We start from the raw sequence: 16297 nt of genomic DNA, 5'->3' as shown, positions 1-16297 counted from the left end.
ACTCAGTTTTAACCAGGCTTAGGGAGTCCAGGTTTTAACTCCATGGTTCTCAACATGTGGGTCATGGTCCCCACAGTGATCATGTATCAGATATCCTGCATATCAGATACTTACATTACTGTTCATAACATTAGCAAGATCACAGTTAGGAGGCAGCAATGAAGTAATTTTATGGCTGAGGGTCACCACAACATGAGGAAGTGTAAGCAGCATTAGGAAGGCTGAGAACCACTGTTTTAACTTCTTCATGTGTGCATTTGATAAAATGTCATCAATTATCAAATTATTATGCTTATTAATCACTGACAACATAATCAGGAGACTTTAGTTACTGAAGAGCATCTATTCTTACCAGGAAATGGTGAGGTTGTTAACCCAAGTTCTAGGCAGACTGGCTAAGGTTGGTGTTCTAGTGAGGGGAATGGACAGTGACAGCAATGAAGCCAAGGAGGCAGGCAGTAAATGCAAACGCTGACATGAAGGAGGAGCAGTTGAGAAGCAGGGCTTGGAACACTGCTCAGCCTGCTGCTCCCGGTCTGCAAGGAAACACTGCCTGAGGATTATTACAGTTGCTCTTTAAGTTGCAAAGTTTTGTTTTTTGTGAACATGATAGTTTTAAGGGTGAAGGGGGTAAAAGTAATGCTGTCCCAAAGTTTTGATGTCTTAATGTCTGTTGTAGAGTTTGGATAATCTAGTAACGTATTTTAAAGCTCACTTTGGTCCATGCACCCATCAGTCAGTAGATGTGAAAAGCACATTTTTCATAATGTCATTTGAAATTTTAAAATAAATATATTGTCTAAAACCAAATGAGACCATGGTGACCTTATTTGCTTTTATATATAAAAGTAAGGTATGTGCAGTTTCCAAAGTCAAATAGTTATTATAAAGCCATTATGATGAAAAAGAATAATCCTCAACAGAAATTTCCTTTTATTCCCCAGAGACTCACACACAAAGTAAATAAATGTAATTTTTAATTGAAAAGAAATAACATATAAATCCTTTTCCAACCTTCATATTTCATTAGTAGCTTGACTACACGTACAGTTTCAGGTTAAAAGCAATTTTCTCTCCATTACTTTTGGTGTATCTGATTGTAGATGCTGGCCCTCTCAGATTGCTGCCCAGTTGTCCTCTGTCCTGTTTTGATGTGTATGAATTAGTGCTTCATGCTTGAGAGAGAGAGAGAGAGAGAGAGAGAGAGAGAGAGAGAGAGAGAGAGAGAGAGAGAGAGTGTGTGTGTGTGTGTGTGTGTGTGTGTGTGTGTGTGTGTGTGTTGATGTAGACGTCCTATTTTGGGCTGAACGTTCTATTGACATTTATTCTCTGCATTGGTGAGTTGTGAGTTTCTGTGTTAACCACCATCCACTGTGTGAGGAAACTTCTCTGATTAACTACACTAGTCTGTGGGTATAAAAATACGAATTTCGAGGACACTTTGATTTTGTGTCCCTTTAGCAGAATACTAGTAGTAGGTTACCCCAGGGGCCTATGAGCTCCTCAGCTATGGCTTTTGACCAAATTTACATTTTGGCTGAGAAGATTAACATCTTAAAGATCTGACTGTTTCGTCATGTACATTTTTCTACTGGCCATTTTCAGACCCATTCCCGAGTCTGTCCTTTGCTGTCACCTTTGCTCCAGATCTAAGCTTCTGAGGGAATGGACCAGCAGGCATGCTTCATACTGATTCTCTCCTACAGCTTCTTCAGAGTACAGCTTGCTCTGTCCACTTTAGTCATAGTACAGCTGGTTGTTTTTCACCAATTTGTTGAAATTGATTATCTCCCTGTCTTACCTGTTTGGAGCTTAAACTCTTTTAAGATTTTATGGCAGCATTACTTTTTTCCTGCTTCATATACTTGTGTGAGTTTTAACACCATGATAGAGTACCAAACAGGTCCACTATGTCCAATAACTCTTGTGAACCATCTCCTCATTGTTCCTTTTCCCCTGGAAACCACTAATATGTCCTGTATTTGTGTGGTCTGTCTTCTGCAATATTATAAACAATATTGTAAATAGTATTCAGTATTTTAAACTCATTTATTTTACTTAGAATTTTTTGTTTGTTTTTTGTTTTTTGAGACAGGGTTTCTCTGTGTAGCTTTGGAGCCTGTCCTGGAACTCACTCTGTAGCCCAGGCTGGTCTCAAACTCACAGAGATCCGCCTGGCTCTGCCTCCCGAGTGCTGGGATTAAAGGCGTGCGCCACCACCGCCCGGCTTACTTAGAATATTTTGAGATTGATCTAGGGTGATATGTCTGTCAGTTTTTCTTGTGCCCTTTTCCTTTAGTCTTGTTTTATTGCAGTAGGAGTGAAGAGGGAGTAACTCTTGAGGTCAGTACACCGTCTTTGCTGTCTTGGTCATGAAGACAATTAACTCACTCTTACATCTTTTTCAAACCTAACATGCCACTTTGTTTCAAGCACCAGAAATGCAGAAATATAGTTTTACAAAATTTATGTCAAATTATATATGAGCTTCTCCATCTCTCCAGTTGAAAATCAGTACTCTCTAATAATTCCTGGAGTGTGTTTCCTTTCCTTTACACTCCAAGTTTGTCAAACAGTAGTTTACTCTTTCATTTTCAATTTGAGTCAGCCTTTCATGTCAAAATGGCACTGCATTCTCTTCACTGTCACCTGTCTGAAAGATTCAGTAGAGAGTCTAAAAGTGGATTCAGAGGCTGTTGAGCACTTGCCAGCTGTATCTATAGATTGCTTCATTTCCTAGACCATTTGTAAAATTGGAGTTTCATTACCTACTTGACATTTTGTTTTGAGAAGTGATGGATGGAAAGCATGTAGAAAAATTATACCAAATTAGGTATACTGGCCAGTTTTATTTCAACTTGAGCATAAAGAGAAGAGAGCATCGGTTTAGAAAATGCCCTTACCAGACTGGCTTGTGGGACATTTTCTTAATTAGTGATTGATGTGAGGATGGCCCAGCCCATGTGGGTGGTTCCATTCCTGGGTAGGTGGTCTTAGGAGTATATAAGAAAGCAAACTGAGTAAGTCATGAGGAGCAAGCCAGTAAGCAGCACTCCTCTATGTCCTCTGTATCAGCTCCTGTCTTCAGGTTCCTGCCCTGTTTGAGTTCCTCCCCTGGCTTTCTCCAGTGATGGACTGTAATGTGGAAATGTAAGCTGACATAAACTCCTCTCCAAGCTGCTTTTTGGTCATGGAGTTTTATATCAATAGAAACTCTTAAGACACAAATTGGTACCAGGTAGTGGGGCTATTCCTATAATAGACTTGACCATGCTTTGTGGGAGGATTGCGAGGGGACTTTGGAACTTGGGGCTAGAAAAACTGTTGAGTGCTGAGAGCTTAGTGGACTGTTGTATGTTGGCTTGGAAGTAGAGTGATGCAGACAATGAAGGGGTGATGCAGACAAGACCTGTGGTCCAGAGGGGGCCAAGGTGCCATCTCATTCTGGCAGCCAACTTGATAATGTGCAAGAGTTTCCCAGGTGGTACTGATCTTGAAGACATAAGAGGGTCATGGAGAGCAGCTGAGGCTTGGCATTGGGAGAGGCCATTGGTGAATGTGTAGCTTGAGTGTAATCCTAGAAGCTCTAGGACTGACAGAGGTACGGGCAGAAATTTAGGTGTAGTGCCATGTGGCAAGGTCAGGGACGCTGAGAAGAGCACAGGTGAAGCTACTGGTACAGGTGCAACCCAATTGCAGTGGAGACCCCAGTATTTTGGAGATGTGACTATAATGGGATGGCCACTAAGGACAGCATCATCCGTGAAGTGAAGCTGCTTGGGCTTGTGCCTCCTAGGAAACAATCTGTGTGTTATGTATGAAAGAGCCAGAGATGTCACTGCCAAGCTCTTTGGAGCCCAGAAGATCATGAAGGAATCCCAGAATTGAATTAATCTGTTAATAACACAACTGGTAATCATTACATTAAAGTTTATACTGTTGGACTTTGGTTTTGTTTTTATTTGTGACCGTGCCCTGGTAATTCTCTCATAGAATAAGAAAGTATTTTGATTTTAATTTTACAAGAGTCCAACAGTTGAGATACTTTGAACTTTAAAGAGACTGGAGTTTTAGAAAGTTTTGAATATTTTAAAAGAGACTTTGGACTTTTAAGTGTTTGAAATTTTAAAGATTGTAGGACTTTTTAATGTTGGAATGTTTTAAGCCTCATGTGGTGGTTCATGCCTTTCATCCCAGCACTTGGGAGGTAGAGGCAGGCGGATCTCTGTGAGCTCGAGGCTAACCTGGTCGGTCTACAAATCAAGTTCTAGGACAGCCAGGGCTGTTAAACAGAGAAACCCTGTCTTGAAAAAACAAACAAACCCCAAAAAACAAAACAAAATGTTGGAACATTTTATATTGTGATGTTGATATTACTGTGAGATTTTTGGGGATGAACAAGAAAGGAAAGGTTGTGGCCTAATGGTGATGTGTTTGTGTGTCAAGCTGATAAGGGTTCATCGTGACACAAACTAGAGTCATTTGGGAAGAGAGAACTCGATTGAGGAAATGCTCCCACTAGATTGGACTGTGGGTAAGTCTGTGGGACATTTTTAAAATTAGTGATTGGTGTGAAATTAACTCACATCTTGTGAGTGGTGTCAGTCCTGGGTAGGTCGTCTTAGGAGTATATAAGAAAGTAAATGAGCAAGTCATGAGGAGCAAGCCAGTAAGCAGCAGTCCTTGTGGTTTCAGCATCAGATCCTGCCTCCAAGTTCCTGCCTTGAGTTTCTGACTTGACTTCCTTCAAAGATGAACTGTGATGTGGAAGTGTGAACAAATTAAACCCTTTCCTTTCCAAGTTGCCTTTGGTCATGGTGTTTTATCACAGCAATAGAAACCATAAGTAGGTACCCAATGAATTGTTTCCATCCATTTCTGTCAAGCCAAACAAATTTACCTTTATCTTGATACTTTCTATAGGCATGTTCCTTTCCTTTTCATCCTTAGCATCTGGCTTGTGGATAACTCCTAATTTTCTCCCTACTTATTTTCCTTAGTTTCCTTTGTATATATTAGTTATGCTCACCACATAAAATACTGGGAGTTTTAGAGATTGTTTTCTGGACCTCTTACACATACTTCTGGAATAAAAGAAGCACTTTTATGTCTTATTTATTGTAGACAGTGTCTTACTGTGTAGCCCTGGATGACCTTGAACTTTACATGTAGACCAGGCTGCCCTCAGAATCATAGAACTCTACCTGCCCTGCCTCTTGAGTGTTAGGATTAAGATGTATACTACCATGCCTGGCCGTATAGTAAATTACCGTTTTCACTACCATCTTTAAGTGGATCTTGATGTATATTCATTGATATCTCTCCTGAGCTCTAGGTTATTTACTTTCTCTTAAAAATGATTAATATTGAATTAATCTGTTAATAACACAACTAGTAATCATTCCATATAAACCTGGATTTCATTTTGTTGCTGTTTGGGGTGGAATGGATACTGGTGGTTGTAGCCCAGACTCTACTGGGCTACATACACCCCCTGCCCAAGGAGTTTCTCTTATATTACTCTCCATGGATTGCTGGATAAACTGACTCTATTATGAATTAATCTAGAAACCCCAAGCTTTTCAGTTGCTTAATCCAAATAAAGCACAAACTGCTGGTTTTTCAAGGTTGTTGGCAGAAGTTTCTCTCCTGCCTGCCTGTTCCCAAATACTCAGCAGCTGCTTTCCAAATAATTGATTTGGAGACTTAATATTACTTATAAATGCTCATCTGGTACCTCAGGCTTATTACTAACTAGCTCTTACACTTAAATTCACCCATAATTCTTATCTATGTTTAGCCACGTGGCTTGGTACCTTTTCTCAGTGCAGCATTCTCATCTTGCTTCCTCTATGTCTAGCTAGCAACTCCTGACTCCAACCTTCCTCTTCCCAGAATTCTCCTAGTCTGGTTGCTGCGCCTATACTTCCTGCCTAGCTGCTGGCCAGTCGTTTTATTAAACCAATTTGAGTGACAAATCTTTACAGTATACAAGAGCATTATCCCACAGCACAAGGCACTTGTTTTTAATGTGTTGTTGTATGTGTCTACTCATCTGTGTCCTGCTGCTCCTGTTGCTGAACTTCAGCCATCCTTCTTTTTTGTGTTATTGCAAAACCTGACTCTTTGGCCCTAGTAACTTGGGTCCTCTCCAGCCTTTAATTATAACTAGTATTATCTTAAAATGAAATTTGTATTCTAAGCCTATACTCCTTAAAGCTTTGAATGGCTCCAAGGCACCTTCAAAATGATACTTAAATTGGTCATGGCAACCAACCTGCCATGAACAACTTCGTCTTTTTGCCAAACAGCACTATTTATCTGTTCCCATCCCTCTGCCTGTGTATGTTCTATCTGCCAAGAGTTTTCTTGTTGATCTGTTGCTTTCAACAGTAATAGCTAAAGAAGTATCAACATAGAAACCACAACCACAAGGATTTGATTGAGAAAAATTAAGAAATGGGATCTATCATCAATCCAGCTGTGATACACAATAAAGGGAGATAGTAATATGGAAGTAGTGACACTAGACTTTCTAGTTTCTCAGACAGGTCCCTTGACTAAATTTGGACTCATGTATAAAATTAATACAACTAGCAACTTCAAAATTTTGAACCTGGAGTTAAATGTTATGTAAGCATTACTCAAAAGAGCCATTCTGTAATATGAAAGAACAAGAACAAAAACATCAACAAACTAAACAACCTCAAACTGATGTTTTGGAAAAGAGCCCATTTTGAAAGTTAATTTAGGGGTCATTGGATAAATTCAGAGACCTGGTAATGAGTTTCTAGCATATTTAGGACGAACCTAGTAGTTAGGTAGACCAAGGCAAATTTCAGCCACATTTTTCTCTTTGTTTTTTTGGGACAGGATTTCTCTGTGTAGCCTTGGCTGGCCTCCAACTCAGAGATCCGCCTGCCTCTGCCTCCTGAGTGCTGGGATTAAAAGCATGTGCCACCACTGCCTGGCTTCAGCCACATTTTTCTATCCAAATAGTGACAGTTAAGAAGGCAGGAACAAGGAGATACTGAACAACCCTGGGGCTGACAAAGCTGCGGAAGGAGGCCAACAAATGTTAGTTGGTTTTTGTTTTTTTCAGTGATTTTTTTTTGTTGTTGTGGGGGAGGGCAGGGTACTATTTGTCAAACAAATAGAGCATGAGCATTTTTAAATTCCATCACTCTGGATGCTGGGAGACAACAGTGACGGAAGAGGAAGATGGAAACAAGTGAAGGCTTTCGCAGAAATCCAAGTGAGAGATGTTGCTGGCTTGGCCTGCAGATCAGAAATGGTCAGATTAGACGGTGAAGTTGCACCTATAGAATTGATTGTAGAGTGTGGTAGTAAAATGTTTGGGGAAACTTGCAGAGGAGAAGATTTAAGAATAAAAATATAGAAAGTATAAGTTAATTTAGGATCTCCATTAGACATCTGAAGGATGTCTTGAGTTTAAGGGAAATGTCAGTTCACATTTGGGAAAGGTAGGATACTTTTGAATTTTGGTGTTGAAAGGATGAGGAGCCAAGCGAAAACTAAAAGGTGCAGTGTCAAATAGGACAGGAGAGTTGAGTATGAAGTCTGACTAAAAGCCCCTTGTTTCAAACTCATGTTGCCCTGTTTTCCTTGATGGTTTACTTCCACATTAAAATGTACTCTAAGGGAATGAGCAGCTGTGCTATCTGTTGCTGATAATGTAGAAGCTTGCCTAAAATGGGATTTAAAAAATATTAGGACCAAAGAAAGGGCACACAAGTTTAAAGAAGTCTGTTTTTATTCTGGAGAAGAGAATGAGATAGTAAACATTGTTTTGTTTTGTATGTGTGATTTCCTTCTTAAAATGGAATGTGTTTGTAGATCCAGTAAAGAGAAAATTGTACTGTCCTAAGTGACAAGACTATATCTACAGTAGGTCCTTTTAATGTGAACTCTTGGTTCTTTTTGGACAGTCAGTATTTCTAGGTCATACAGTATGTATTTACAGTATTTCTAGGTCATACAGTATGCATTTACTGTTGGTTAGTGGTCTACTTTTAATTTAATAGTACTAGAGGAATGGTAAGTATAGTCTATCTTGGGGAAGTTTATAGCCTGTGAAAGAAAACAGCACAAACTAATGAATCCCAACTACAGAAAATAAATGTAGACAACTCCCCACACCCCAACTACTGGCATATATGGTAATTATGCTCAAAGATTTGGTTACATTGAATAATTCAGAGGTGGTAGAAAATAAGTTGGTCATGATGGGTGTTTATAAACTGGGTAAGGAAGGAAAACTAAACTTTGTTATGTAACTTGGACAAATTAACAGAGTAGATAAAAGGACAGGTATTGGCTCAAGACACCCCAAAACCAAGTTATCAGCACAAAGGAGATTTATTTGCCTCAAAAGGACAAAGAGCAGGGAATAAGGGAAAAAGACAGGAGACAGAGGAAAAAGGGAAAGGGAACGAGAGAGGAAGGGGATATTTGTCCCGGAAGATAGAAAAGAGACAAACGAGGGCCATATGCAAATGGCAGTTTATAAAGGTAAGAGGGGAAACATGTTAGGATGAGGTGTTTAATTTTGATTGGGCAAGTTAAATTAGGTGAGCCAAAAGGGGGCTTTTGATTGCTGGACTTCAATACTTTGATAGCTGGACCTTGGTAGTCAGCCTCAGGAAGTTGCCAAATAAGGGAATAGACCTGGTGGTTAGCTTTAAGAATGTAGTCTAGCCAGGTGGTGGTGCAAGCCTTTAATCCCTGCACTCAGGAGGCGGAGGTAGGAAGATCTCTGTGAGATGAGACCAGTCTGGTCAACAAAGCGAGTTCCAGGACAGCCAGGCCTGTTATACAGAGAAACCTTGACTCAAAAAACTAAAATTAATTAATTAATTAATCCAACAGTTTTTAGCAAAGAAGAGGGGATGGGGGAAGGGGAAGGCCTGCCAGAGGCCATGTTTGCCATGTTTGGGCCTGCTAGCCCCTTCAGTAGGTTATTAAGCAAACAAAGAAAGAACCCTTAGGATTTGAAGGAATTAAACATCAGTTTTCATTCAGTTACCATTGTTGAACCCATTTATCAGCTTTTACTTGAAACGGCAATGAGATCATTTCCAAGTTTACAAAAGGGTAGAAAGACATTTGTTGTAATGCGGGCAGATTGTTTTTACTTGTACATACATGAGGGTGAGCAGAGGGAATAAAGGCAGTTGTAAGGAGGAATAATTAAGCAAGACTGATGCAAAACGCTGACAGCCTATCTGTAAAATACGCGCACGTCTGGCAACTCCAGTCATAGAGTGTAGTGTCCTGCTGAGCTGAGAAAGCAAGACGCAGTTGATGTTTGTGTTGAACCTCAATTAAAAATATACTCCCCTCTTTTCAGCATTTTCCAGGGCTCATAATGAAGCCAGCCAGTTCCACAGTCTGGGAACACAGGAAGCGCTTCCAGCAAGTGGAGTATAGCGCAAGAAAGTGCTAGATACCTGTGGATACCAACATTGTTTTTTCCAGTATGTTCTCAGCACAAAGACTAACGCTCCCCACTTTCATCTGTGGAAAACAAACCCCCAAACTAGACTGTATCCGTGTCGAGGAGCTTTTGTATTTTTAAGCTTGCACGATGTAGCTTTGACATCCATTGTTCTTTCAGTCTGTAAACAGCGGCTCAAAGGCCTTCTCAAAAGACAAGCTAATTTCCGGAAAGGCTGGTCTCCTACTGACTTCAACAAAGAGTGAAGTGCTGCAGACATCACGCCTCTCCGATCGCAGACGGCGTTTGCTTTCTTCTAGCCCTAGTTCTGGGCCCGGCTGCCGGCCCGGGAGAGCTGAGACAGGTGGCATAGAATGGACCGGAAAGCCGGGGCCGGGGAGGCGGGGTTGCTAGAGCGGCTGTTGTCAGCGGCCGCTCTGGCTCAGTTTGCTTTCTCTATGGTCTGTTGCGCGAGCCCCTCCTCCTCCTCCAGGAACGAGCGCTTATTCTGGAGGCACGCGCAGAGTCAGGAGGGAGTTCCGTTTCCGGCCTGGTTTCCGGTGTTTGGCGTTCAGTAGTCGCGGTTGGTGGGCAGCAACTGAGCCAAGATGTTGCGGAATCTGCTGGTAGGTAGCTTTTGGGGGTTGGCTGGTGCTGGGGTGTCGGGGCGGAGGCTCAGGGACCCCCGACAGAAAGCTGTACTGGAAGTGGAGCAGAAGGCAGATGCGGGAGATGAGGGAGTCACCTTGGCCGTCCTTCCCCCCTGACCTTTCCGATTACTCTCCCCTGGTTGTTGCAGGGTAGACATAGAGGGAAGGGCATGATCAAACGTGCTTCCCTAGTCACTACTGTTAACTGGTGACTATTGATAAGATTGTAGCTCTGATGTAGGCTCCAGTGGGTGGGTGGGCGGGATTTTTGACACCTCGAAACACTTTTTTGTCATTTTGTATCATAGTTTTTTTGGGGGGAGGGGGTGTCCTTTTTTTTGTTTTTTGTTTTGGAGCTGAGGATCGAACCAGGGCCTTGCACTTGCTAGGCAAGCGCTCTACCACTGAGCTAAATCCCCAAACCCTGTATTATAGTGAAAGGATATAAATTTACATGGTTCTTATCTGCATCAGAAGTAAGCTAAAGAACTAAATTATTCAATTTTTGGTTGGGATTTAATGGGTATCGACGGCTGAAGTGTAATGGTGATTCTGAATTGCCTTTTAACACCTCTGAGCTTCTGAAGTATTTTTCCAGAATTTAAAAAGATGTGATTTGAGGCCGGGCGGTGGTGGCGCACGCCTTTAATCCCAGCACTCGGGAGGCAGAGCCAGGCGGATCTCTGTGAGTTCGAGGCCAGCCTGGGCTACCAAGTGAGTTCCAGGAAAGGCGCAAAGCTACACAGAGAAACCCTGTCTCGAAAAACCAAAAAAAAAAAAAAAAAAAAAGATGTGATTTGATTCTCGTTTGTAATTAACAGTTTTAATAACTTATCAGTACCATTTAGAAAGTGGTATTGATAAGTTATTAAAGTGTGTGTTTACTGATTCAAGTAAGTGTGCATTGTAAGTCTTTAAGCAAGACTTACACCCCATTACAGTTTTCTGAGATGTAGGAGTATAACTGGTAGGGTGCTTGCCTAGCATGTGCCCTCCTCTGCAAAATAATTTTGAGTAAGAGTCTTTCTGGTAGCCCCCCCCCCCAAAAAAAAAATATCTTGCTGGTTTATTTTTCAGTCAAGTGATAAATAGATTTTTAATGTAGGTGAATTCCAAATGAAAATGTTTAAACATAGTCTATTTTTTTTCTTCTGTATATCATTGTGCTTTGTTCAACAAAAACAAAATACTACTGATTGACTTCAGGCACAGGTTATATAGGTGATGACTTCTGGGGACTGCAGATTATATAGTGTGAAGCACAGAGCAAAGGATAGACAGCATCTGGAAAGCCTGGATGTTGGTCCTGGACTTCTGTTACTGACAAGTTTAAAGCTCAGTTTCCTTTCACAATGTGAAGGATTGGAAAGGAATTGCCTTTGGAGGTTTCTTTAGGCTCTAAGTCCTGTTTACTGGATGTGGATTTACCGTTTCAGGCCCTCCGTCAGATTGCCCAGAGGACCATCAGCACTACTTCACGAAGGCATTTTGAAAACAAAGTTCCAGAGAAACAAAAGCTGTTTCAGGTACTAAAATATTTGAGGTGATCATTATTTGTAATAGAGCTCAGAAGGGAGTAAATCCAGAGGTCTGCTTCTTAGAGCCTCTTTTGTATTAGCTTGAACATATGGGTCTCTCTTGGTAACTATTTGCTGTATCCTAGAAGTGCCTGGGGAGGCTGGAAAAATGCATAGGTCAATGAATTTGTGTGTGCTGGGGTAGGGGGAGGATTTATGATGAATTGGCATTCTTTGGGAAATAATTGCATAGGAGTAGGAAAATAAGAAAAGGCTCAGAAACAAAAAATAAATAGTGTAGAAAGAAATTCAGTAGATGTTTTAGGATAACATATCTGCAGGGGGAAGAGTATAGTAGAGTCTTAGGTGGGGAAGATTTCTAAGGAAACTTGAAAAGACCTGAGGAGAGAAATCAAGGCCTAAAAATAGACAGTTTATTGATGTAAAGAGAAGGAATGGATGAGCAGTTTTTCAAAGTATAATTATATCACTGATATTTAAAAAAAAAACTACAGGTCTGTAAGAAATGCAAATTAAGTTCACCACAGCTGTCGGGGCAAGGAAGATTGATTGCTATGGAATGTGGCAGGCGTTGTGCTCTTGACTGTTAACCTTCTATTTAGCTCCTTTTGCCCTAAACACATTCTAGCTAGTGAATTGGGAGACTGTAGAGGTTTGGACTCTGCCTTTTAATGGAGCCAGAACATGACTTCAGGAGATCTAGCTAGAGGACCACTGCTGGCCCCTATCTGCTGGTAGAGCAGAAGTATTGCCATGTGGTGGTTCCTTCAAAGCCGTGAAGGCTGCCAACACTGTTCTTCCAGCCCCTTTCTGGACACAGCTTATACACCAGCTTGGCCATATGACTGTCACCAAGAAATGGTCATAACCCTGTCATTGTCTTCTCAGTTTTATAGATTTAAGGCCACATTACCCTGACTTTAACTGTTTTTTTTTTTTTGTTTTTTTTGTTTTTGTTTTTGTTTTTTTTTTGTTGTTGTTGTTCCGAGGCAGGGTTTCTCTGTGTAGTTTTGGTGCCTTTTCTGGATCTCGCTCTGTAGACCAGGCTGGCCTCGAACTCACAGAGGTCCACCTGGCTCTGCCTCCTGAGTTCTGGGATTAAAGGCGTGTGCCACCACCGCCCGGCTTTAACTGTTCTTAGAAGTGAAGAACTACAGCTTCTTTGTCAGCTCTTAGAACCAAGTCTTCTTAAAGCAAACAGATGAGTGGCAACCCTACTCCCTGCAATCTAAATAGAAAGATTTCAAAAAGATTATGTTTGCCAGGTATGGGAGAAAGATAGTACCATTCACAGGATTTTCATACAAGATAAGCAGTAGTATATTAGGGACAGAAGTTTAGCTGGTAGTTGAAATATTATAAACTAATCACATACCCTGTCATCTAAGAAGCCCTCTTTAAGACACTTTAGAATACATGCATATGTATAAGCAAATAGATAAAAGATTTTAAGGAACTCAACTTAGAAATTACTAAAGGATTGGCTGATTCAGTTAAGACATTTTTTAGCCAGTAGAATATTATATAGCCATTGAAAAGAGACTTAAATGGACTGAGAAAACTGTTTTTGAAAATAGTGTATAACATTACATAGCATAATGCCATTTTGTATATTAAGTACATATAACTTAGAAGAATTGATAAATATAAGCATTAAAAATGGTGATGTATACCATACTGTTAATGGTTGGTATGCCTTGGGGAAAGGCCCAGTGGAATAGAGAGCATTTAACCTTTAAGTAATTAGATTGTGAATAATTTTTGTTTTATTGTGATTTGTAATTTTTTCCTAAGTAAAATTTTAAGTAGTAAAAGTATTAGGTATGTTTCATAAAAATAAAATTCTTAAGTGGATATAAAAGATGCTGGACTAGTGTTACAAGCCATAGCCCCTTGCCCCCTTTTATAAGGGGAGAAAAAAAGTCTTCCTGATGATCAACAGGTTGTTATCTTATTTTTACGTTGTGGGATTCAAGGAGTGTATTTTCTTGCTTTGAAGTTTGTGTAGTCCTTAAGAAGAACTCCCTAGGTTTCACATTAGCCTGAAAAGGTGCTGTGTTTTACTATTTGTCATTTCAAAGTAGTAGGGAAAGCATAAAAATTGTAAGCCTCTGAAATTATTTAAATTCTGGGGGTGTCAGGAGCTGTTGGATTTTATATGAGTAATTAATATTCCAACTCTTAACTGGAAACAAGTGACATGTGTATCAATGCCTTTTTTTTTTTTTTTTTTGACCCAGGAGGATAATGGAATCCCAGTGCATCTGAAGGGCGGAGCATCTGATGCCCTCCTCTACAGACTCACAATGGGTCTGACAGTTGGTGGTAAGATGTTGTTTGAGTGTTTACAGGACAAGGGCAGCAGCGGCAGCTTCCTTGCTTTTGCTGGGGCAGTGTTTATTGCAGGCAGTCTGTCTGTATGCAGTATCACTGTACCTCAGAGGAGCAGTCAAGAGGGCAGTTAGAATATACTACCCAAGAGCATTTAACCATCAGAAGAGGTCTGACTCGGCAGGTTTGTGGTTAACCTGATAGAGGTAGCCAAGCAGGGCCCCCCCAAAACATTCACACTACCCTGCCTCTAGTACTAGGGGCTTTAAAAATGTTTGCATTCATTCTGTTGAAAGATATTGTGACATATCTACCCTTTAAACAGAAATGAAGTAACAATGAAACTAGATTAATTTTTTAAAAATTTCAACATCTATCAAAATACTTTTATGTTTGATTAAAGGTTGTGTATGTGTGTGTGTTCTCACTAGAAATCAAACCCAGGAGCTTAAGCACTAGAAGGAAACACCCTACCTCTGAGCTGTATGCCCAGCCATTAAGCTTGTCTTAACATCAATTTTGGCCTTAACATTGGAGCTGAAATATTAAGTGTATGTACTGAAATCTCAGAATCCCTACTAAGCTTTCGTGTGTTTCTCAGGAACAGCGTATGCCATCTATATGTTAGTTATGGCTGCATTTCCCAAGAAGCAGAACTGACTTCATCATCCCAGTCTTCACATGGTTCAGTTTCATTCAGCGCTCGATGGACCAGGAATCTGATGAGTAACTGAGCTCTTCTTTGGGGATCAATATTTATTGATGTGTACTAACTGCCACCAATAAAGCAGTCTTTACCATGCTTTGTCTTCTTTTCACTTGAGAATAAATGACTGGTAATATAGTTTTGGGTCAGCACTTGCAAATCTTAGATAAGGAACAAAAATTTTTAAAAAGTCCTTAGTCTGTAAGTTTATGTAAAACACAATCATTGTGACATTATTTAGGAAATTTTACTTTCAGCAGCTACGAATTAGTAGATGGTCTTTAACGTCATTTGAGCTTGACCCTTGAAAGAACATTGCTTTGTTGTCTACCCACTTCCATGTTCGCAGGGTAAAGTGCTGGGCACTGCTTGAGTAGTGAGGTGGGTCCTGATTGCTCTTCTTTTTCTGTGCTGAAATGTTGGGTGTCTTCTGTCTTAGAATTACGGTGTACTAGGCTTCTAATTACTTTTTCTACATTCAGAATGGGATTTTATGATTTTATTCTAATCCTTAGCATAAGCTTAAAAACTTCATAAACTTATAAAAGTTATGGGGGCTGTAGGGAGCCAAACTTTCTTTTCTTCCTTCTACAGGGTGTACCTTAGCAATCTCTAAAAATAACCTATGCCAGAATTAAGAGAAATCTATGAGTAAGGGTTTTTTTTTTGTTGTTTTTTTTTAGCTTAAATTTCTAAACAAAAAATAAAAAATATTTGGAAAACTTGAACCATTTGAAACAACCAAATTAGTCTTTGGTATAAAAACATGGAGAATTGTGTAAATTTTTCTCAAAGGGTTACTAATTACCGATATTTTACTCTTAGATTCTGAAGTTTAAAGGGTTGTTGGACTGTAGTGTATATCTTGCTAGTTTTAGAAAGAAGTAAACATTAGAGGTCTCTAAAAGCTGAGAAAGTTCCCCAGTGGCTTAGAACCTGGGCCAAGCCAGTGTCTCATGAAAAGAACCACTGATGATATTTTGAAAAGAATGGTAGCATTTTACAAGGGGGACTTTAGTTAATTTTCCTAAGTGATTTAAAGTACTTTTATGACATGAAAGTCATGTAAGAAGGAAAAACAGCTTGGCGTTTTCTATAACCTTCATCTTGATACCTCCTAGACTTACTGTCTTTGGCTTAACCTAGTAACAGTTGTACAAGAAAAAGCTTCCTGAGACAATGTTTCATTGTGTTACCCAGGCCACCCTGGAACTCGTGATTGTCCTGCCTCAGCTTCCCAAGTAACTGGGGTCCCAGGTTTAAAACACTTGGCCCAACTCTACATAAAATTTCCTAGGAATATTATGCCAAAATAATCTGCTTGGGGCCTAATAACATTGCCATATTTAATGTACTAAAACTGTTCAAGGTGAAGTTACTGCTAAACTGGATTTGTGGATGAAATTAAGTCTCCTGCAGTTTTACAAAACTGAAATAAATGGCAGCATAAGATTTCAAGTCCAGTTTTTCATGATTGAAAAAGTATACTTTGTCTCCCTAGTTTGATTAACTATATATATATATTGGTTTTTCGAGACAGGGTTTCTCTGTGTAGTTTTGGTGCCTGTCCTGGATCTCACTCTGTAGACCAGGCTGGCCTTGAACTCACAGAGAT

At 40.1% G+C, this 16297-nt stretch overlaps 1 protein-coding gene across 1 annotated transcript; it reads left to right on the top strand.

The window, feature by feature from the left end:
- The first annotated feature begins 9968 nt into the window (after positions 1–9968).
- On the top strand, positions 9969–14778 carry LOC131915225 (cytochrome c oxidase subunit 7A2, mitochondrial). Its single transcript, XM_059268276.1, has 4 exons — positions 9969–10083; positions 11544–11633; positions 13886–13970; positions 14578–14778. The coding sequence occupies exons 1-4, from the start codon at positions 10066–10068 to the stop codon at positions 14634–14636; spliced, it is 252 nt and encodes an 83-aa protein (XP_059124259.1). The 5' UTR covers positions 9969–10065; the 3' UTR covers positions 14637–14778.
- Positions 14779–16297: the final 1519 nt, after the last annotated feature.

Source organism: Peromyscus eremicus, chromosome 7 (assembly GCF_949786415.1).
Source record: "Peromyscus eremicus chromosome 7, PerEre_H2_v1, whole genome shotgun sequence".
NCBI classification, from domain to species: Eukaryota; Metazoa; Chordata; class Mammalia; order Rodentia; family Cricetidae; genus Peromyscus; species Peromyscus eremicus.
The sequence above is the reverse complement of the archived record's forward strand: the minus strand, read 5'-3'. Positions and strand labels throughout refer to the sequence as shown.